A 23,915-nucleotide genomic window follows, 5' to 3' on the forward strand; every position below is an offset into this window, starting at 1 on the left:
TTCCAGGTCAGTGAGTTTGTTATCGGTCTAATGTATTAAGATTGGATCATGATGTTTTGCCCTTTTAACTTTTATAGCCTACTTCATGTTGATTATTCAAGTCAGACAGGTCAAACCAAAATAAAAGTGGTTAATCTTTTAATTTATGATTGAACATGGAATGGCAGTAACTTTTTTCCACACTGAACATCTATTAATTAATGAAATCGGAATTTGAAAATTGACAAAAAGAAAGTCAAAAATGGAAGAAATATGAAAATACTTTTTCAGAGCATTGCAGCTTATGGATCTGTAGGAGGAGACTGTCATGCTAATGTCTAAACGTTTTGTGGTTTACAGATTTCTCTCGTAAATCAAGTACAGACAAGGGGGAAGGGTTGTGATGAATGAGGTCAGGGTGTGGCATTTACACCCGGGTTAAGACAATTCATCCGCTGCTCCCTCCCCGGCAGCTTTTTGTCTTTGTGACACCTCGCGCCAGAGTATTGGTGTCAGCAGACATAAACCTGTAAACTTTACACCAAAAGACATGACATCCACCTTTATCTCTTCTCTCTATCTCCACATCATGTCTTTTTTTTTCTTCCACACATCAGAGCCCCTCCCTTAGATAGACGCATACGCTGACTAAAGGATGTCACCATAGCAACAGGAGAGAAAGAGGGGAAAAAAAGATACACAGTGAACAGGGAGAAAGCAGAGAATAAAGCCAGATAGTGAGAGAGACAGAGAGGGAGTCAATAACCTAAGCATGGCAAAAAAAAGAAGAATCAGATATAAAGAGCAGACAGATGGAGAGGCAGAGAAAGAGCGTCAGATGGCGGAGAAAGACAGCGGGTGTTTCTCTCTGGCCAACCAAAATACTGACCAGCTCCGGTTTTGACAACAGAAGATGTCCTTATGACGCTCCCTTTTTTTATCCATTCTCCTTCTCTATTCATATCTATTAGCACTGTTAATTTGTCTGCAACAATCAGAGCCTGTCGGCCCCAGTGACTTATGCTGCACGAGACACTGAGTGTCTTGTGGACAACTTTCTGTCTCTGAGTGTGAGCCTCAGGGCCACGCCCAGCTGCTGCTGCAGATCCTACCAACAAGCACACAAAGACGCAAAATCTACCTGGCATTAATGTGTCTTTAGAGCGCTTCCACAATGTAAAAATGAATGTAATTCAGAAGTGACTGAAGTCAAGTCACATTAGATCAATCAGAGCAAGAAGAGGAGGGATGGATTCAATCAGATTAACATCCAGATCCAGATTTCTTTACGGAAATGCACTTCTGAGCACAAATTAGACAAATAAAAAATAATGGCTACGGATCCAAAAATAATGTTGTAAAAATTAAGAAAAGACCTAAATTATAGTTTTAGCTCGGCTTAATCAAGTTTTCTTCAAAATAGCAAGTAGGAAGCTTCTTACAACACTAAATCTGTGTAGGTTAATGTGAGCTAAACGTCAACTGACAGCTAAATTAGCATTAAAATTATCTTGAAAAACTAAAAAAAAAGAAGGTTTTCTTAGTTTAGACATATTGTGGTTTTCATAATTATTTAATCTGCAAATATTGAAGACAAACCTGTTTGCAAAATTTTTTTTCTTATTTGTCAAAAATAGAAGACCTCACTCATACAGTTCCAAATCCAGAGGTACTGAAACATAAAAATGATATTTTTTGCACTATTTTAGAGATTAAAATAACTTTAAACAGTAGAAATGGTATGGCAAAAAATGTTTGTAGTTGTAAAACCATAACATCTTAAAACCTTGATATACAGCGCTGTAAAAAAAAAAGCAAAAAAAAAAAACAGTAGCTGGCCCTTTAGAGATTTCTCCCTACTTTTATTATTGGCCAAAGAAAACCTGAGTGAATACAAAAGGTTGTCAAATCATAATTTTATTTATTAAGTGTATGAAAATTATCTGAAGCAACTTGACCTTGCATGAAAATCCACCCTGCTCTCCTTGCTAAATCTTGAAAAAACTGAGATTACTCACAATAAATCAATTTCACAAGCCACACTCCCCTGTTCACTGTCAGATCTGTAGAATCAACAAATCACTGAGAGCTTTCATCCTTCTGCTCAATCGTCAGATGCCAGCAGGTTGCAGATGTTTCAGGCTTGTTTTCACTGTGAAAACAAGCTGAATTCTCTAATGTGAATGTAGAACCAACTGAATGAGAAAATAACCTGAAATCGATCAATTTGAGCTCAACACTTTCTCCTTTGGCTATCTAAAAGCGACTCGGGGCAATCTGATGGGCTCCCTTGGATGGAAAACTTTTTTTTAACCAATTTAAACATTAAACTGACCCAGACTGCATTGTTTGATAAATAGGATCAAATTAGAAAGCAGGAACTCAGCCTGTATGATTTAATTTACTTTTTTTGTTGCAAAATAACACTGTATAAATAAATTGTATTGAACTGATTTGAATTTAACTTCGTAGCTGATTTTTCTATTTCCTCAAAACTCTTTCTTACAGCACTTTACCGTTCTGACGGCTAATTTTCACACATTTAAAATTCTTGAATATTTTTATGTTTTTGTGAAAAACATTATAGTGTAATTCCAGAAAATATTCTAGTTTTTTTTTAAAATTTGTCTTTGGAATGCCCATTATAAACATTAACTCTGAGTCAATGTATTAGTGGTGTGAAAAATAGAGATGCAAATAGCAAAAATCAACAACCTGCTCAAGATGCCAGGTGGAGTCGATGCGTGGTTTGACTTTGCCCTGCTTGTACAGATCCAGGATGGTGTTCATGGCCTGGGTGATGAGCTCCATCTCCCCGTCCAGGTAGCCCAGGTGAAATCCACACACCGACTTGTTGCCTTGAATAAGGCTGAGCGTGTGGATGGAGAACTGGTGGTACCAGTTCTTAGCCACGGCGATCAGGTTCTTCCTCTGACCCGCCAACATGTTGGCCGCACCTGAAGGGGACAAAGATCGAAGAACGGACACAATGTAAAACTTGACTCCATTAACTTTATATATTGTGTTTTAGTATTTGGTAGTAATATTATGTTCAATGGGGCAGTATTATGCGTTTTTGCGTTTTAGAATAATTTTATAGCACAACCAAGTAACTATGTTGTTATATACTTCTTAATTTAACTCCTTGAAATTGGGGATATATTTCTTTAAGAAACTCTTGCTCTGACACTTCTCCTTCAGAAAGTCATCACAACATCCTTCAGCTGTTTGCCTTTTTTTTTTTTTTTACCAGATTTACACTAAGAAGTAGTTCATACAATGAGCTCAGAAGTTGCGTAGTTCTACCAGGTGTTTGCTAACTGTGGCCGACTAGTCTGAAGGAGCTGAGTGGAGCTCCTCCTTGCAGCCCCAAGGAGGAGCTTTGTCCTTGATGGTGGGGCTTGGTCCCACCAAGCGTTTGGCACAGTTGAATAGTTGCCATGGGAAATTAAACATCTCAAACATAAGAAATCCTATTTTTGACATATCTTTGATGAGAGAATAACATCATAACATCAAGTAAAGCTTAAAAAAGTCGATTCGACATAATAGTGCCTCTTTAAAAAAATCAAAAGGGGTGATGTTGAAATGTCACATCTCACTTAAGCAATGAGAGCTGTTCTTTGTTTCACCTCCGTCTCTTGCCTATTCTCCCACCCTCAAAACCCTCTTTAGCAGCCACTGCCATCACATCCTCCTCCAGTCCCCCTCCTTACGGGTTCACTTAACGGTCTCTCTACTCTCAATCTTTGCGTTCCTTGGATTGGAGGAAAAGGGTGGGGGTGAGGGTGGCATGGACAAAGCGTGCTCTGAGAGAACCAAGGGACCCGGCCCGCCGTATTCACACACATTCCAGGTTTCATGCAGATAGAACACCCCATTGTTCCACCGTGCCTACTTCTGATAAGCTGGAGGAGAAGCAGCCCGGCGCAGAGGGACCGGAGAGGCTGAATGGTTGAGGTTGGAGGGCACCATGCTGGGTAGGGGCTTTCTGAGCAACACGCAAAAAAAGGCGAGGCCCTGTTCTCCATGGATGCCGACTCCGCCCACTCCATGCATGCATTCGGATTTGCATTGTAACAGAGGGAGCGTAAAAGGGCTTCCCACGGATGACACACAGCTCACTGAGGACATGGGCCTCCACAGAGAGGCCAATCCGCCCACTAGAAAGCAGCTTTTACTCTGCGGCAAGTGTGAAACCCACAACTATTCTATTTATTCACAGCCAGCCTGAAAGATCCCGGGAGAATGTTTTTTTTTTTAATTTTTTGAAAAAAGCAGCAACTAATTGTTCTTTATGCAGTTGCTACATAAAAGTCAAAAAATGTAATAGTGTGGATTCTTCAGGATGAATTCTAGCTATAGTCCAAAGGGATAAGAATGTAAAGAATTCGGTTTGATAATGTGAATATGTAGCTGATGTGTTCCAAGAAGGAATGCCCTGTTTGCAGACACTTCTCCTCAAAGACAAGAGAAAGTCTGCAGGTTACAACCAACTTTCATTTTAGGTATCGGATTTTTATTGAATCCGAAATTTAAAAAACAGATTAGCTCAAAACCGGGAAAAATTAACCTTGGTAGATTTAAAGATACTCCCTAGTGATGCATATTTTTTATTAACACATGTACACTGAGAATAAAAACAAAATAAAAGGTAATGCAGTATGGATTTCTACTGCTGCATGTTTCAAAATTCAAAGATTTTTAACAAAATAAAAATAAAATGGATGTGTTTTTTGTGATGACATCACAAGAGGCACAAGAAAAACTCTGGTGAATGAGTGACTTTTGACAGATTTTAGCATTCAAGTTGCAACCTTATTGTTTTAGAAGCCGTGGGTTTATCTACAAGAACCAAAAACAAATGATGCTGTCTTGAGTCACCTTTGAAACAACAACAAGCTGCAACAATTATCTTCTGGACATTAAGTGGTACAAATTGGTTTGTGCCCTTAAGCGTGAAAACAGTTGGATGACGCGGCGGGACACCCAACGCACCTGAATGGCCAAAACAAACAAACCTAAAAACCAGAAAGAACTGAAGGCCTCTGGAGTTGTCAAATAAAAGTCCGACGTTAAAACTGTTTGGACACACTGTGTTATGACCTTCTGCAGGCCAGCCGAGCTTGAAATCTGTCCAATATGGGTACATTTTAAAAGAATGGGCTCAATTAGACCAAGGGTGGTAGAAATAGTTGTTAGATTTAGGAGGCATTTAAATTTTCAGCCTTCCCCCTCCCAACAGAATAAATCTGCAAACCTTTTTACGAAACTGTATATATTGGGGGAAAAAAAGTAATTAGTGATTTTTGAGAATGAAACCCGGCCCTCCGTCTGTCACATATTTGATTGTTGCCAATTTTTTCAGAAATCCATGCAGAGTTCTGATACGAGGCTAAAACATTGTGCTGCAGCGATTCCAAATACAAGTTAACACATTTGAATGGGTTATCTGATTAAAAACTTTGAAGCAAAGAGGAAAAAAATGACAAGGAAAATATAAATGGTCAGATCTGTGTGCTGATTGGTTGTGATGTCATCAAAAGCATGTTTGCACAGAAACGGGGAAGGCAGAGGTTAATTTGATTTAAAAAATAACTATTTGCATAGCAAATTAAACAGTAAGTTTGATTGATTATACAGAAAAGTCTGGTTAATAACTGAATCAATCCATGTTTGAGATTTGGCACCAGCAAAACATGAAGAGCAACACTTTACGTCAAGCTATGTTGTATTTTTGCAACACTGATTATCTTGCTACTGGATTTATTATTGCCAACTTACCATAGGTGATGAGCTTTCCCATAGGCTTCAGCAGATTGTAGGCCTTGTGGGTGTCTGATCCTCCGAGTGGGTCGAGGATGATGTCCAGCCCTGAGGCACAGGAGGAAAACGGTGGAAGTTATCTATGGTGTGAATTTAGCAAGAGCAGTCCGCCAAATCTCCTCTGGCAGGCTCCCCCTCTGCATGTCAAAGTTCAATAGGAGTAGCGAGTGTAGCCAAGCTGCTCCATGTTTACTCAAACCCATAAAGGAGGACAGGAGGAACGTAACAGAACCTTCCTTTACGATTGCTTTTTCCATTCATGTCTCTTGTCTGACAAGAGAGATGAGATGTCTCCCTGTTGCTATCATTTCAGCATAACAATCTGCACAGATGGTAAAACCAGACAATGGAGGTTTCTCTGTGGCTTATTAATGTCCAGCCATGTAGGTTCTGCCTTAATGATGTTCCTTTGTGCCACAGGGAACTCCTTAAATTGGGCTACCCCTCCTTGCTCTGCTAAACCCCGGTCCTATTGATTGCAGGAGCTCGCAGCATGACTCTGCCTTGACTGGAGCACACATGAATTGACAGAGAGTCAAAGATGGAAGGATTGGTGGTGAGCACATTGATTCAGGCTTCTAATTAGATACATTCTGTGTAAAGTGTCAGCTCCTGCTTTCAACCTATCTGTCTCCGATGTCTGCTTCACTCAAAAATCAACAGAGACAGGTTGGAGAGGTGCCAATGAGATGAGCTTTCTGGGAAACTAAATTATATTTGAAACAGGAGCAGCATGACCCGGACTTTGTTTCATTTAGCTAATAAAGGAGCCAGGATTTTGGTTACTTTTCTAGAAGCAGTTCCAGCTACATATAACTTTTCTCGCTATGTTTGGAGCGGACAGCGTCAGTGTTTGGAGACAAAAATTTTGTTAGGTGGGAAACTGACTCCCTATTTGCTGCCACTCTGACAGCCAACTGTGAGAAACTGAGAAAGAAAATGGCACAGCAATGTGTCATCTCACCAAATCTAGTGTATGAAGCAAAAATCTTGAAATATCCAATATCAAAATGCGTAATGCTAGCAACAGAGGTTTTGTTTTTTTCAATTGCATTCTCCTGTGTCCTCCAAAAAAAATCCAAATTTAGAACATTCAATCTTGGCGGATGCTGAGCTCTCGCTCACCTTTTGGACTGATCTTGCGAACTTCCTCCACATAGTCCTTGGTGCGATAGTCGATGGCATGCGTGACCCCACCCTGACTGATGGCCTCATGTTTGCTTGCTGACGCGGTGCCGAACACGGTCACATCTTTCACAGTCTTGCACAGCTGAGTGGCTGCAATGCCAACGCCACCTGAAAAGAGGGGAAAATAAATCATCGCTTAATACAGGGAAATGCATCTGTTGGTTTTGTCCTTTCGTCTCCACAGACTCTCCTTGCCCTGCTGGATTTTAGAGTTTAGTCGTCAGAGAGGCTTATTCAAAATGGTTTCCTCTTTCTGTTCTTGTTATTAACATTTATATTTATGAAAACCACCACACCACAGAGCTGCACAAGTTGTCTCTCAGATGCATTAAAGAAAGTCCAATTTTGGTAATACCATGTTTTCTCCCCCAGTCGACTGGTCACAGTAGCTACACCAAAACTCCTTTCTAATTGGGTGATCAGTCCCTTGTGTATCCTCTCCCTAAAGAGGCTGTTGTGTGTGAAGACAACAGCATTATTCATTTTCCCAGCACATAGCGGTGTTTTATAGTACAATCAAGTAACTATGTTATCTTAAGTAGATAAAAATGGTATATATATCAAACTATGATTTCATAATTTAACTCCTTGAAATTGGGCCTCTGTCTCTTTAAAGTTTCTGACACTCCTCCATCAGGAAGTCATCACAACGTCACCCCTCTATTAACCCTTTAACAATGTTTTACCAGTGTTGGACTGAGAAGTAGCTCGCATAATGAGCTCATTATGCGAGCTACTTCTACCAAGTGTTTGCTAATTGCTGCAAGCTAGTCTGGAGGAGCTCCAAGGAGGAGTTGCATCCTCAAAGATGGTACTAGACCAAACCAGAAAGAAAGTGTTTGTCACAGGTCACCCGGACTGGACCCATTAACTAGACCTGATCAACTGTTACAAAATCTGATTGCGATAAATGTTTTTTTCCCCCCCTCATATATGCGAGTTCTACACATCTCAGACAAGTCTTTAAATCTTAACTTTTGCAAAATATGTTATCTAGTTCCAGTTAGAAAGTGTGGAGGCCAAAATCCAAGGATGAAGAAACACATACGGCTGTTTTGTTCAACCTTGAACTGGTAACACAGCTGTTTGTTTCCAAAGAGATTTTATTCATGGCTGAGAAAAAGTGCATATAAGGAAACCAAGATGCTTCTGGAAAGAGAGATGAACAACACACAGCTCCGGCCAAAAGTAAAGCAGCTTTCACTCTACTGTTGCTGGCAGTTTTAAACTGAAACCTGGCAGATTAAGACAGTAGCTCCAAAACATTATTTTGTCTTTCTGATTTTAGGTTTTAAATCCGCTTTCTTTTTGTCTTGATTTATTCTTCCTCAATACATAAAGTACCTGAAAGCTGGAAATGGACGAACTGTAGAATAGGAGTTTAACCATCTTATTTTCTTTGGTTTTAGTTAATCAGAAGAGATGAGATATTAATTGATTGTAATTAGTAAGATTGTATCTATTGTAAGCTTAAGTAAGCTATTCACTTTCAATTTTGATTGTTTCATTAACAATGATTCCTAAGAAAAAGAGGTCTCATCTTCTATATGAGTGCAATTATTGAATCAATAAAAAATCATGCTTCAAAAGAAATAATTTTTACAACAATTTAGAAGACCAAGACAAACCTGATTAAGATACGAACCTTTGTGTCTCTTAAACTATTTTGAGCAAAATCCTCCACAAAATGGAGCTCAACAAGAATTTCCATTCAACGCATATTTTCGGGGCCAGGTAAATTTGATTTGCATTATTTATTGTGACAAACAACCAAGTCAATAACAGAGTGGATGTGTTTTCGCTCAGGGGTATGTATGAGGCATATTAAACACAATTACATTAACCCAGCTGGCCTGGGGAAAGTAAACACCCACACAAAAGACAAATATATACAACTCTGGAGAAAGTAGCGTCTGTCACCCTGTGGTAAATCCAATTTTGCAGTTTGCATTCTCAAGACAAACTAAAGTACCAGAAAAACACAAAAGTAGCTGTAAGGGGAAACAAAAATCTTCCACACTGTCCAAGACTTTAAATACAAGTAGAGGTTTGGACTCTTTGCATTTTTCTTTGCTGTGTTTGAATGCCGTAGCCGGTGTTTGCAGAAGGAACCGTTGCGAGAAGTAATAGGTTACCGATAAGCAAGTGGCTTGTTTGAAATGAAAGCTGACTGGAGGGGCCGGGGCTGCAAGGCATCCATAAAGGTCACTCATGCCTGACCAGGAAAGAGCACATCTTATCTGATACCAGAGAGAATAAAGAAGCACAGAGCAACAGCTGCATTCAATAACATTTACTTTAACTGGGATTAGATGGACGGTTGAGAAAATTAAACGTGGCGAGAAATATGCACACCAAGAAAATGAAGATTTTCACTTTGAGTGTGTGTATTCTGAGTGAAGAATATTGTGCTTATTTTAGGCATGCATGTCAGCTTTCAGGAGAGAATGTTGTGCACTGGATGATGCTGGTGCACCTCTTGTCCCTTCATCTGAACATAAATGTTTCTGAGCCAGTGAACCTGTCTGATAGCACAACTTCTTCAACCAAACCCAGGCAGCTTTTCTCTGTGGCAGCATGGCTGCATAAAAACCCAAAAGCAAACAGCAGTCTCTTCAGAAGGAATAAAAGTACTGAGATTTACTGATATTATTTGGATATACGTTCAAGATAAAGCCGTTCTCTGGTAGTGCGGGTCAACGGGTTCCCGTGAGATGAACAAGCCGGCTGCATTACTATAATCACGCCTGTTGATGGTGTTAATATAGCTGAAGAGAAAACAAAACTCAAGGCTGTTGCTCTTGGATGCGAGCGCTGTCGTGGCCGTGTTGTAACAGCAACCGTCTCTCCTCGCTCTCAGTGAGAAAACCGAGTTTGTGTTGCCAAGGTAACCTCAGCCAAATTGCCAGCAATGACAGAGCAAAGGGAACCATTTTGTCTTATTGACTGCTCTTCCTTCGGGCATGCAAGCGCAACAATCGCGAGATTGTCAGCAGTTCGTTTTTGACAGCTACAGCTGAGCATTTGTCTTGAGAAGTCGCCTGAAAAGGCACAGTATTTCTAATGATTATAAAACACAAATATACAAATATGAGGAGAACTTTGTGTAATTTAAAAGAGAAGACAGAGAAAGCTGTCAGTAACATCTCTCATGGACAGGTATAAGGCGTCCAACAGAATCTAATATGCTCACATTGAAATATTTAACTATAGTAACTGTCATAAGCTTTGTGATTTCCGTTCACTGCAGCTTTGCAGAGAAATGTATCAAAAATAAATACAGAAATCACGTTCTTTTGTACAAAAAAGGAGAATTTGCTGCAGTGCCTTTCAAAAGAATCATATGCATTTCATTGGATTACTCTGTGACAAATACAAAGTTGCACATTATTGTAAAGTCGAAGGTAATTATATAGAAATTTGATCATGAATGAAAATGTGAAAAGTAAAGCATATGTTTGATTCAACACCAAGGGGTCAATATTTTATACAATATTTTCCTACATTGAGAAACTAAAGTTTTTGACAATCAATTCTTCTCAGTGAAATTTGAGGGAAAGTATCAGTGAAGAGAAGTTTAAAGGATTTAGGTCTGGACTTTGACTGGACCGTTTACAACACAAGTATATGATCTGATAGAGACCAGCGGTTCTAAATCCTAAACATATCCTCCAAACTTAAAAATGGGTGATTAACAGGAAGTAATGAAATCTTTTGAACATGATTTGGTGGAGCAGAGACACAAACAAACATGGAGGACAGTGGGGATTTACTGGTGTATCTCTGGCTGAATTTCATCCTGGAAAGCGAACCTCTGCTTCAGCCTCAGATCTTTTCACACCAATAGTTATTTTTCCCAGCATTACTCTGTTTTTAGCTCCATGTTCTTCCATCTTCCCAGCAAAAATGACCAAAATACTGCTGAAGAAAAGCCAGCACACAGTATGATGCGACCACTGCCACATTTCACTTTTATGGACGCTGCGTTTAAGGTGAGACGCAGAGCTAGTTTTTCTCCATATATGGCATTTTGACTAGAGGTAAAAAAGTTAATTCTTAATCTCATCAACAACACAGTTTGTGGCAAACTCTAAGCAAACCACATTGATTTACAAATGGCTCCTTTTTGCCACTCTTTCATGAAAGAGAAATTTGTGGAGTAGACTGAAAAAAACCTACAAACAAAAAAAAACAATAATTTCCTTGAAATTGTTCTTGACGGAGATCAAATCTTCTAGTTAAACCCACAGGCCATGTTTCCCTCTGATCATGTGACCCAAGTTGTGTGGATGACCACACAACTATCAACTATATCAACAACTATTTTATTATATTATATTACATAAATATAATAAAATTTATATTTTATTATAAAAATATAATTTTTTTTATATTACATTTTGATGTTTTTTTTTCAGTGGGTGATCTTTATAATTGAACTTGAGACACACATACTGTTCAGGGTCAAATTGACCTGCTGATTAAAATCAAGATAAATTAGTCATGCAGAGAGTATTTATGTTTTCCTCCACTTCTGCTGAGTGTCCACTCAGTGTGTGTGGGTGGAGTTTGCCCACGGGAACAGAAAATGTTCCCGTCAAAAGTTGCATGAACACCTGCTTTTTCGCAGTTTCCTAGAGAAGTAAAGACAATAGAGAGAAAGTGGGCTTGTGTGTGTTGGGGTGTGTTTGTGTGTGTGGTGAAATATGATTCATAGCTGCAAGGAAACATATAGAATTGGACATTTTTTGATAGTTTTTACCCTTCAACTTGACTGCCCAATTGACCCGAACAGTATCTATGTAAAAAGTAGATGCAGGAGGGGTTACAAATGTGTAAAATAAATACGTTTTCAATTTATATGTAGAGTGCACCTATTAAGACAAATAGAAAAAGTTTCATGTAAAAAAAATACTTCCAACTATTTAAAAAAAAAATTTAAACTTTAAAACGGGTCAATTTGACCCACAACGTAACAGGAGGGTTAAAACATGTCATTATCCTTCCACTTCCAAAATAAGCACAACGTTTTGTCCATAAAATCCCACACACACACATTAAAGCCCGTTGTTGTAATGTGATGTGAATAAGCTGTATGAGAAACTGTACATTATTTTGTGACTGTTTTTAGTCAGATTGTACCCGTTTCTGAATCCCATGGGAACAAACTCCCATGTGTCCAATCATAAGACTGCAGAACTGTGCCAAGAACCTCTCAGTCCCCTCACCTCCAATCAGTCACGCACATCCATACATACACACATCGCAAAGGCAAGATAAGCTTCCTTCCCAGTTAGCTGCTGGTATCTGCTAATCTTCACAAATATGCAAGGATTAAAATATTAGCCTTCAGTTTCTGCATTTACTTGTTTTTCCCCGATTTACATTATTCCCAGCATGTACTTGGAGTCGAACCATTTCTCTTCGGAGATTATGGCTTAAAACTAGCAACGAAGAAGAAAAAGCAACCTAAACCAATACTTGCTGCTATTTGCAGTTGTTTTCCTCAAGATTCAATTTAAGTGTTTACACTCGAAAACAAGAATGACCCAAACATCCTCCACCTAAACGGAGCACAGAGGGGTTTTGTCTTCCCCCACAATCCTTACGTTCTTGCATTTTGGCACAAATTGTGCTCCACAACATGGCTGTTAGGAGCGAATTGGCTTTTTCCTCAAAAAACACAGAAGGAATCCAGATTGAGACTGAGGCCACTATTATTGCTCCACACCCAGTGGTTCATCGGAAAGAGGGAGGGTGGAATGGACAGAATGTGCTAAAATCTGTCAATCAAACAAGAAAAATGATATTCTTGTACTTATTTCCTGAAGAAATGTGATGATCACAGTCGTGGCAATGTGTATGAAGGCCGGCTGTGATGTCAGGTGTTGTCATATTGTTACTGTCAGCACCAGAAGATGGCTGGCTCCTCATCACAGCACTCCATTTTTTTTCTTTTTAGCATATTTATTCAACATATTTGCACATTTCCTCCCAGACTTGTATCTTTTCTAACCTATCATTAGGTTGTGGTGGTGGCTTGCAGAAAGAATGAAATAAAAACATGGAGCAGAGCATCTCTTTTTAGCCAAACTCCCAGTGGGAACATTAGAACACGGACAAACAAATAAATGACCGTTTTACTGCAGATGGAAAAGATTTAACACTGTTCAGATACTAGTGCTAGCATAAAGAGAGGAGCTACAGTTGGGTGTTTGTGAACGTGTACTTTTGAGGTATTACACCGCATTATGTAACCCTGTTGTTTTTCTTGGATGCGTGCGGGAGTGTGGGCTTGAAATGCAGTTCAGTGTGCTCTCTCTCTCTGAAGGTGATTTTCATAGAGGAAGTTCATTTTTAGTGACTGGGTGAGTGAAGCCTTGTAATTTCCTCCTTCAGCATTCTCATATCATATGACAAATAAAACCATGAGCTACAGAAAACTAATATTACAGACTTGCATGCAGAAATAAACATGCACAAACTCCTCCCCCGTCTTCAACCCTGCTGCAAAAGCTGCTGCACACAAACAGGTGTCCTAACAAAGGCTTCGCATCCACCTGTGATTATGTGGTGGCGGGTAGGGCGGGGGTAGACGGGGTCAATTGTCAAAAACTGCGGCACTGAAAGCGCAAAGGAGAAATGTGATTGGAGGGCTGGGTTGGAGGTTGCCCTGGTTTCCTTCCACTATCAGCGCAGCTGATCTGCCGCCGGCGATGGCAGGCCCAGGGAACGCGGAGACGGTTCAACCACACAGCCCAGACTCCTGCTCAGTGGTCAGAGTGGATTAACATTCGTTAAACTGGGGTAAGGAAATAATTCTCAGACACTTTTGTCACAGGTTAAGAGGAAACTAGTAAGTACAAATGAGCTGATGCTCAAGCAACATGAGACTGAATAATAAATGAAAATAATAACACATCAAAGACTCCAGGGAGGAAAATTTAGTTCCCAACAGGAAACAAAACAGAACTTTGAATCATTCAACCCTAAAAACATCTTTGACTTGTCATTTTTCCAACACATCTGCAGTCAGCCACGCACGGAAGACAGATACGCCGGAGGCACTGCCTGCAGGGTTGACAACAGCCATGAATATCCACACCAGGCTGCAATTCTCATTTAGCAGAGCCAAGACATCCAGCCACCTGTCATACCCACTTTACCTTAATTTGATGTATATGGCTGTATGATGGATGCATTTAAAGCAAATTCACAGCATGTACAGTGCTGAAGATATGGTACCTCTAAAGAAGCATAAAAATATTTTGTATCAGAAGGATAATCTCCCACTGAAAAATTTAAGCGAAATCCAACCTTTGAAGAAGAAGAAGAAAAATTACTTTATTCATCCCAGCAGGGAAATTATTTCGCAGTTACAGCAAGAATTTTTATACACAGATTAACACACACACGACAGGAGCTGCGTCTGGACATGCGGCAAAGGTCGTCAGGACCGGGAGTCGAACCCATGACATCCGCGGGTCTAATGTGGGGCGTGCTAACCCCCTGCGCCACCACAGCACCCCCTGCCCATTGAGTCCATTTGTTAGATTTATTTAGCCCTAATTTATTCATTTTTCATTTTTACACTTTTACTCTTGTTCAAAGACACATCAATTACACATTTTCTGTCTGCAGTTTTGAAATGTTAATGTCCAGGTACTTTAAAGAGTTCATGTTGTCATTCACTCTAATCTAACAAAGTTCAGCTGAAAGAGAAACAGGCCCGCAGCATCACAGATCCACTACCATACTTATCAAAGAAAAGGCATTTGATACAAACTCACCCTTGGTTTCTAAAAAAGTTCATTTTTACTCTCAAGGTCAAAGAGCTAATGGTTCCAGCTAAAGTCCCAATATCGTATAGAAAACTCCAATAAGCATGTAGCTGGTGTTTACCTGCCTACTGTTGCTATGGTGAGTCATTGAGCGTGAGTGAAAGAAATGGGATTCTAGATCATATGATCTTTATCCTCCAGAAAAACTGAAAATTCTAGATTACTTACATCTAGGGTTGAGCAATAAATTGATTTGATCAATAAATAAAACATTTTTTCCACAACTGCACTACTTTGATTTCCATACTTCAGAATGATGTTAGCCCACCTAACACTACCATCTTTTATTGACAAGGATGTTTTAGAGCTTCTTTTTATTACAACTTTGAATTCAGGTCAACTCACAGGAATGATTTAAATAAAAACCTTTTTTTATGATATTTTTTCTTTTTGTAAGGATAAAAGTGAGGCTAAAAAATTTATTAAAATTGAGAATTTAAATCTGTATAAAAAAAATGGCAATTTTACTTTTAAGCTCTAGTTACATCTACTTTAATTGTATCGATTGTTGCTTTTCTTTATCACACGAGACGCATACTCAGAGCTAAGACTTCAGGTTTTTCGAGCAAATGAGCCAAAAATTAAGACTGTGTCCTTGTAAAGAGTTTACAACTTCAAAGATTCAAAACTACAAAAATGGCAAGAATAAAAATTACTTTACATTAGCTCTGCAAATTAATATTAGCAAGGACTGAAGTCCTTTAGTTCAGACCACATGCAGTAGCTGAAAGCCTCTCGCTTTAAAACCTGGAAGCTAATCCTCAGCATAACCCAGTAACTCCATCCAAAACCTTAAGATTTCAACCAGAAGCAGCTGATTAGTGGAACCCATGAATGTCAAGTGTACGGATATGTTGGTGGCTTTTACTGATAGCATTAGTTAGCGACCCAAAGCACCTTACATAACTTTGGCAATTTCGGAAACCAAAATATTAAGAGGATGTACACTCCTAATCAAATTATGCATTCCCCATCTGCAGCACAACGGCACTTCATGTTGGGATGCATTTACTCCAGAGCTCATAAATTAAGCAGAACCGGACGTCATCTTTGTAAGCAGCGGGTCCCCATATGCATGCAGGAATGTGTAGTGTGGGTGTGGTGGCTTGGTTGGCGGGCCGGGCCTAATAAACATCAGGACTAGTTCAGGGAGAGGTCAGAGGAAAAACAGTTGGCCGCGTACAGTGGTAGACCCACGAGATACATCCAAATGTCGTCCAGCTTCCCCCTCCGCCCAAAACCCCCCGGGGGAAAACAAAAGGGAAAACGTGCACACGTTCCCAGATGACGAGGACCGCGGCATGGATATGGTCGAGGGTCACGAGGAGGGAGACGAGGTTACGAAGGGCTGGAGGGGTGTGGAGGCGGACAGTGGAGGATGCAGATGTGCGGTGCGGTGGAGAGGAGAGGCACGATGGGAGGAAATACAAGAAGCTATTGTTTGGAGAGAAAAGATAGGAACGGAGCCACGAGAGAGGCAGCTGAGGATTATTCACCACAGACATACAGAACACCAGTCAGACATTCCCAACTGGTCACCTGATCAGGAAAGGTCACTATGCTTTTCAGGAAGGGATGCAATTTATGTTAAGGTGACATTACCTGCAAACATAGAACAATGGAGAGGCTAAAAGCAACAGAAGGGTGACGCATCATCCTTCTTGTAAAGGTTTCCACTACAGAGTTCAACAGGGTGGAGATGCAAATAATACTTATCAATGGAAACGCAAACCACAAATTTCATGATTCTCAAACTGTAGTACAATTACCACTGGAAGTACTTCTATCGTCTTTCGTGGTAATTGGAGGAAAATTCTAAGTTCCATCTTTTAAAGGAAGCAAATTGCAATGTCAAGAAACAGTATTGATGTTCTGTCACCTTTAATGGTCTCAGATTGTTGGACAAATTAAAGAGAAAAGAAAAGCTGAGTAAAAACTAACGGCTTTGTGAAGTAAAAATTGTATTTATGACATACAGACATGATTCAAACCGACCTAGCACGATGGAAAAGTTGTTGTTCTATTGCACATTTACAAATTTTGGCCCATTTATTTGATAAAGTAAGATGTTAATGCAATACAAATGAACATTACATTCATTTATGTTTTAATGGATCTGACCAGAACATTTATCTAATTTTCATGAACAGTTCATAAACAAATACAGTGCACCTATAAACTGTAAAGAAGACACAATTTTGAAGTTTATTTTTCTGTTTTTTACCTACTCATCCCTGGTTCAGACTAAGGCAAGTTTGGCTATTTTTGTTTTAGTTATAAGTTTAAAACCACAAAAACTTTAAGTGAGAACATTCTCACAACTCAAAGTAATTTTAATGGGAGACAGGAAGCGAGCGACATTCATTTTCTCCAGCTGTTGTGCACAGTTGGTCAGCTGGCTGAAAGAAGCCTTTCAGCTGTTTGAAAATTCTTAAGGCCACAGAAAACACAGACACAATGTGTGGAAACTAAATCTACACTAATTGTCAAAACATATGTTTTGAGATACAGCTTACATTTTTCTACTCTGTTTATAATAAATTATCTTCTTAACTGAAAGCTTGAGGGACTTTGGGGATTGAAAGAGACCGGATTATTTCCCCAAAGCGATCACATCAGTAGATTAATTTGTTTCTAGAACAATCAGGTCAGTCATGAAACACAGACAGGATGAACACCCAGCCCCTCTACCCCCATCCCGCCTCGAGCGCTTACTAGAAAGCAGCGAGTTGGGAGTACGTGGCTGCAGCGATAAGAAGCTGTTGATCAAGGCCTTCAATGAAAGATCACACTGCATTAAATCATGATGATTACCACCGCACCCTGTGACTGCGGGTGGAAAAAAAACAAATCACTGCCTGCCTCTCTTCGGCACTACTGTTACTCCTCATCTGTGCAAATCGTTCACAAGCTGATCTCATCCGTGAGCTCAACATTTTATCTTTATTCAGCCGGAGAGCAAGATGTGTTCGGGAACGACAGACGCATAAATCTGCTTCTCTTTAGCTGGATGTACAACTCAGGAAGTCTTGAAACAGCGTCAGGATGTGATGAAACCATTAACCCCAGTGAGGCAGCAGGTAGCGCCGCGCTCTGTTAGACAAGGTGTGTGCTGAATTTGTGGCCAGGTTGGAGCTTTTTATGCCCTGATTATCTGTAATTATTGTTTCTCAAAATTACAAAACATGAATGCATAAAGAGAAAAAAGCAAACTTCTTCTTGGGATGGTTGTAAAAGAGAAAATAAAATAATAATAATAAAAAAACAGGAATGTGTGGAATTAGGGAAATAGCGGTGGTGTTCCACATCATCATCATGTGATATTTAAGTCAGATAAATGTCAAATAAATATTCTTATGTAACTTCAAAGTATGTGTGGGGAAGAAGAGCACCATTATTAGGAAAGGTTATAGCACCAGAAGCTTTAAATGAGTGGGTGAGGAAAGCCCCATCAGGCCGAAATATAAACAAGACTGCAAATTACTGAGAGGTTGCGTTAGTCCGAAAAATTTAATTATTCTTTTTCAGGCAAAAACTAATTTATTTCACTACAGACCCACATTAAACGATGACTCATACTGAAACTTATATATGTATTTATCATTTTATAAATTAGAGACTAGCACAAAATAAGACAGCAGTTTTCTGGGATCTATCCTAGAGTTAAAAATGTTTAGCTGGATAAAACACATGGAGATGAACCTGATGAATCAGGTGAAATAAGGAAAACAGCTCAGATTTTTAACAGATTCTGGATGAAAGCTGGGTAGACATCTAATGGTTCTGCTTTTAGCCTGATGGCAACAGTTCAAAATGTCCACAGAGAGGGTGTGAAGAGTGTCTGACAACATTCAGAACCAAATTCAGATTCTGAAAAGAGAGTAGAGACTCCAAAGATGTTCTCAGCTCCCCTCACAATCTGCTGCAGGACTATACTGTTGAAATGCAGTGTCAAAATCCCAACTACTGATTTTCTGATGATGCCTTACAAAACATAAATTAGGTTTTAGGAGTAAAATACAAACCATATATTATATTTTGATACTGCTTGTACTCCCAGTATTACTATATGTGTGGTTGCTGCCACAAGAGTTTCCAAGTATACCGAAAAAAAGCGTATGGGGTTCCATCTTTAAAAAAATGTTTTTAGGAATTGAATGAAGTTTACCAAACTTACTTTATTAACGTTTGTTTAACTTGAAACATACTAAACTAACTTTAAATTTAATTCCTTGTGACCGATTAATGAAGTAGGATCACTTGTTCTCTTTCTTCAGTGTAGAGTTTTTTTCTTTGAAACCAATGGCATACTTTTTAAAACTTTCACATGAAAACAGATGTCAAACTTTGGTTTATTGGAATTTAGACTTAGGCGAGTAAATTTTAATCGTTTTAGATTAGTTTTGGTAATTTGCAATAAGAGATTTAACACTCAACTACTGATTCTGTACTTTTTTACCCTCCCATCTGCCTAATCTTTTCTGGCTGCAACATAGAAATAATATAGAGATAACAGTTTCTTTATATGATTCATGAAAATAACTGTCATATTGGGAATCCAGTTAAATTGAAATATGTCAAGAAGTGTGACTTCTTTTGGTTTGAAAGACCTGGTTCAGAAATATAGCGAAGCCTGCCTGCCATTTCTTTTATATCATCACATGAAAGCTCAGTGCAGACAGGCCTACTGCCTCCCAGCCTCCTTCAATCTCTGGCCCTGTCACAGCAGATGCCTTTGATCTGTCTAATCAGTGAACATCAGGAACCATTTTGACAGAATCCTGGGTGGAACATCTTCTCCACACACAGACGCTCAGCATCCAGCTCCATGTGAACCTTAAGAAGCTGGAAGCTGATGTTTAGACGAGAGCTGGGAGGGTGGGGTTCTTTCCCACACAAGGTATGAAGAAACCTTGGAATATGGATGTGCAAACAATCTAGGCATGTGTTTTTACAATGCTAGTGTCTGTCCAGACAGCTGGAGAGCAAAGACTGGCAGTCTTCCCTGAGAAACAAGAGGTGATCCTCTGCCTAAGCCAGCAGGGAGAAGAGTGTTCAACCACATTTCCAGAGTGTTCCTCCTATAGGGAGCATATTCTACACAGAACGCTGCAGCATGTGTTCTCACAGGGGTGAATGACATCAACTGGATATGATATGATAAACGCAAACATTTGGGATTCGTAAAACCGCCGGTCCCACAGCTACAACGTTGTTAGCTGTTGCTGTAAATTGCAGAATGCTACACTTACAAATGAATTCCTGTCAACGTAAAGGGACATACGCACCTGCACTGGCAGGCTCCCAAAGCTCTTTATCATTTTTTTGTTCCCCATCGAGAAAAAGGCCAAATTTCATTATGTGCTCTGAGCCATTTACACCCACACATGCTGTCCCAAATCTAAACGCTCCATTCCTAGATCCTCCTGCACATAAAAAGTGGGAATGAGAGGCAAAGTGATCATTTAGAAAACAGGAACAATATCCTTTAACTAATGACCTCCTCATTCCAGCTGGCCTGACGATGTAACCACAAAAAAAACTAAAAGCTTTCAGGATCATCGCGCCCCCAAACAGGTGCCTTCTCTCCCTCAGTCCCCATGTGTCTTCCATCAACTCAACCATTCTGAACTTTGACCTGAAAGCACAGGTGACAGGTGTGCTTGCATTAGTGCAGTCATGCTGGGAGGAAAACACTGAACTACATCTCACACTAGTGAACAGTGGAACCTTTTCCAACAGCTTTAAGATTATTGCAAAAACAGACACATTATGCGACCTAAAATCCAGACCTAAAAGGGTTAAGCTTAATGCAACTATGAGAGTTTAGTATTTTTTTTATTTAAAACCTGTTTTTCATGGTATGACTTAATATTCCAATATGGACTATTTTAGGCAATTTACGGGTTCCAAAATGGGAAACGAGCTTTTAAGATTGTGCACTTTGTATTTTAGCACTGATTTTATATCTCAGTGTAGTTTTCGTGTTATTTTTTTATATTTTTACACCAACCTGTAAAATGATTACAGAGACATTTTGTAAATTATAATGAAAACAAATGGTTGAGCATGTTTAAATGCATATGCTCAACAAAGTGAAAAAAAAGCAAAAAAACCCATTTACCTTTCAGTGTTTAAATTTCCATTTCATTGAATTCATACATTTTTAGTTAATCCTTACATGACTCTGTTAGCAACTGACGGAAAACATGTCTGAGGCGGTGCTGTACCTGCAGCAGCATGGACCAGGACGCTCTGGTTGGGCCGCAGGTTGCCAAAGTCAAACAGCATCAGGTAGGCGGTGATGTAGTTGACTGGGAGGGCAGCTGCCTCCTCAAAACTCATCCCGTCTGGGATGAGGAAGGTGTGGCTGGCTGGAACCACAGCCACCTCCTGCCACAGCCCAAAGCGGTTCAGCACCATCACCTTGTCACCAACCTAAAAAACAAGACAGTGAATGATGAGACGGACTCACTGAAAATCAGAAAACAAATGGTGCCAAGGAAACATTTATTGTCTTGGCTCGTAATTCCTGTGACTCACATCCTGGTAAATGGATAAAACGATCCCATAACTTTTAAAGCAGTGGTTTTCTGGAGTTTCAGCTGTTACTTTTCTAATTTCTTGCATGAGTTGGCTGTGCAGCAATGCTACTGCTAGCTTAAGCGTAAATAGAAACACCTTGCGGTGATTTGGAGCAATTTTATTTTAAGGCTATTTATGTCCAACTCTTTGTTTAGATAAATTTTTAGTACATTTGATTTTAAAAAAATCTATTTGTCATTTGCTTCTGCTTATGTGTGGATCCCAGTGGATCCCTGGATGATTGTGGTTTAGATTTTGCTCATTTTTCTGTGAAACTTATCTAGAGCATAAAGCATGTAATATTCGAAAGAAAATTTAGCTTGGAAGCTGAAATACGTTGGCTGGCGTTTGCAAAGCAGCCAGGAAAGTAGCATTCAAATCCTTCGGCACTGATTGGTTTTACCCCCAAGAGTGGCAACAAGGAAAATGATGGGGGCTTATGCTGAAGTGCAAAGATAGTTTAAACTATGCATATTCCACACTAATATTATATGACAATTGACAAAGATGGTATTTTAAGGCTGTGGAAAAATAAGGAACAAAATCTTGAAGTCATTGGTGTCCTGCTATGTGAACCTGAACTGTTTCTATGACACATTTGTGAAAGATGCAAATTGCGTGCAGGGATGGTAAGAATGGGAAATATTGTTTGCTCAGACAAGGTCATTTGCTGAAAAAGAAACACTAGGCATGCAAAGGCGCAACCATAAGTAAAAAAAAAATACTATAAAATTTGTATGGCTGAGAACATGGATGGTTTTAATGGCTCAAAAGACATCAAGAAAAAAGTAACAGAAGAACATACCCAAAACAACACAATTTTTAAAAATATAAATAAATGCGATTAGGGAAAAAAAATTAATCATGATGATTTGATTGTTGAAATATTATCAACCAGTTTAATAATCAATTACTACAGACTGAAAAAAGGTCATATGATGAAAGAAACCAACATATTTGGGCAGTAATTAAGCCAAAACTGTACAAAGATTATATACATTTTGCATTGAAGATTAAAACACTTTTGTCTATAAACATGTCTTTTTCCTTTCTCCAAAAGAAACGCTATGACACTTCTATTCTCTAATTTAAAAAAAAATGAATTAAATAATTTGTTTGCATCTTTTAATGTATTTGTCTTACTGTAGAACAAAGGCTTAAGTGGTTCAATGAAAAATCTGCAGAATGTAATTTTTTTTTAACCGTTTAATCACCAGAATAAATCAATAGAATAATGAAATACTGAGTTAATTGTTAGTTACAGCCCTTAATGTAATTTTCACCAACAGTTTTGGTTCCTTTAAATTTTAAGGGCAACGTGTAGCAACCTGTGCATTCCCATATCCTCGGCACCCCACCTTTCCTTATCAGAGCAGGATTCTCAAATACACAACTGTCTCTTTCCAGAAGAATGAGCCATGATATAAACTTCCCCCCCAGCCCCAAAACCAGCCAATCAGGAGAGCTCACTCGAGGGACACAGGAAACAGAGACGACAGCCGCATTATAACTCTCTTCCTGTTTTCTTCCTCCCCCCTCTTATCCAGTCCTACCAACATAGCCTTCCCTCCCACCCCGTTTCCATTCTCCTCACTTTTTCTCTTCCCTTCTTTCTCTTTCACTTCCTGAGTCATTTTCCTCTTACAACTTTAGAACGTCTTCCTTCCCCTTCTCCAGTTCCCCTCCGTCTCATCCTGTCTGTCTTGTGTGGCGCTCCTGCTTTCATCCCCAGCTCCTCGTCTTGTTGTCTTCTTTTATCTTCTTCTTCCCCCCCTTGTGAGGAGTGTCCCCCATCCATCCCTTCTTCCTCATCAGCGTAACAGGACAATGGGGCCCATCTTCTCCCCTGGCTTCTCTCCACTCATCAGCCTCCCTGCCAGATTCTTCCTCATGGCTGAGCATAAGACAAGCTCTCTCCTCCTGGGAACAAACTCTCTCTCCACCCGGACCTCTCTAATGGTCTGGAGGGAGCCATGCGTCTCGCTGTCAATCCTCTCCAATTAGAGAGATTCCCATCTCTTTCTTTCCGAGCCCTCGACTCACTGTCATTTGGTTTACTTTCTAAACTATATATAATTTAATTTTGCTGCTGTCGCTTGGTTCCTTTATTCTGTCTACATCTCCATCTTTTTGTCAAGGCGTTGGAGTCTTCAAACTCATCAAGCTCACTGGATAATTGGGGTGCAGTGCGGTACAAAAATCGATATGCGGGGGAGTTCAGGCTTTTACAGCAAAAAAAAAAACATGACTCACTCAGTCAAAAGGATCTGCCACTATTCTTTCATGCCCATGCAAAGCATGTGAGTTACTGTCAGTCATACAGACACATTAGTAGGAACATTCAAAGGAAAGCAAAAAGGCCTTGTGACACTTCTGTTTCAACATCTTCACAGTGTGACACAGAAACAAGCAGTCACTTCTTGCATTTCCTCTCAGCCTTCTTTCTGAGAAGTCTCAGTTGGGGTCAGGAGCGAGGGGGGAGGTCACCGAACAAAG

At 39.6% G+C, this 23,915-nt stretch overlaps 1 protein-coding gene across 1 annotated transcript in view; it reads right to left on the reverse strand.

Annotated features, from left to right (window-relative positions):
- The window catches only part of LOC102221286 (synaptic vesicle membrane protein VAT-1 homolog), a 38,426-nt gene that overhangs the window by 9,825 nt on the left and 4,686 nt on the right, over nt 1–23,915 (reverse strand). Inside the window, exons 2-5 of the mRNA XM_005796678.2 lie at nt 21,065–21,272; nt 6,931–7,101; nt 5,764–5,853; nt 2,695–2,936 (exon numbers count right to left, since the gene is read on the reverse strand). Coding sequence (XP_005796735.1) covers nt 2,695–2,936; nt 5,764–5,853; nt 6,931–7,101; nt 21,065–21,272 — 711 coding nt within the window. The remainder of the gene's footprint in view (nt 1–2,694; nt 2,937–5,763; nt 5,854–6,930; nt 7,102–21,064; nt 21,273–23,915) is intronic.

Source organism: Xiphophorus maculatus, chromosome 16, assembly GCF_002775205.1.
Source record: "Xiphophorus maculatus strain JP 163 A chromosome 16, X_maculatus-5.0-male, whole genome shotgun sequence".
Classification (NCBI taxonomy): Eukaryota; Metazoa; Chordata; class Actinopteri; order Cyprinodontiformes; family Poeciliidae; genus Xiphophorus; species Xiphophorus maculatus.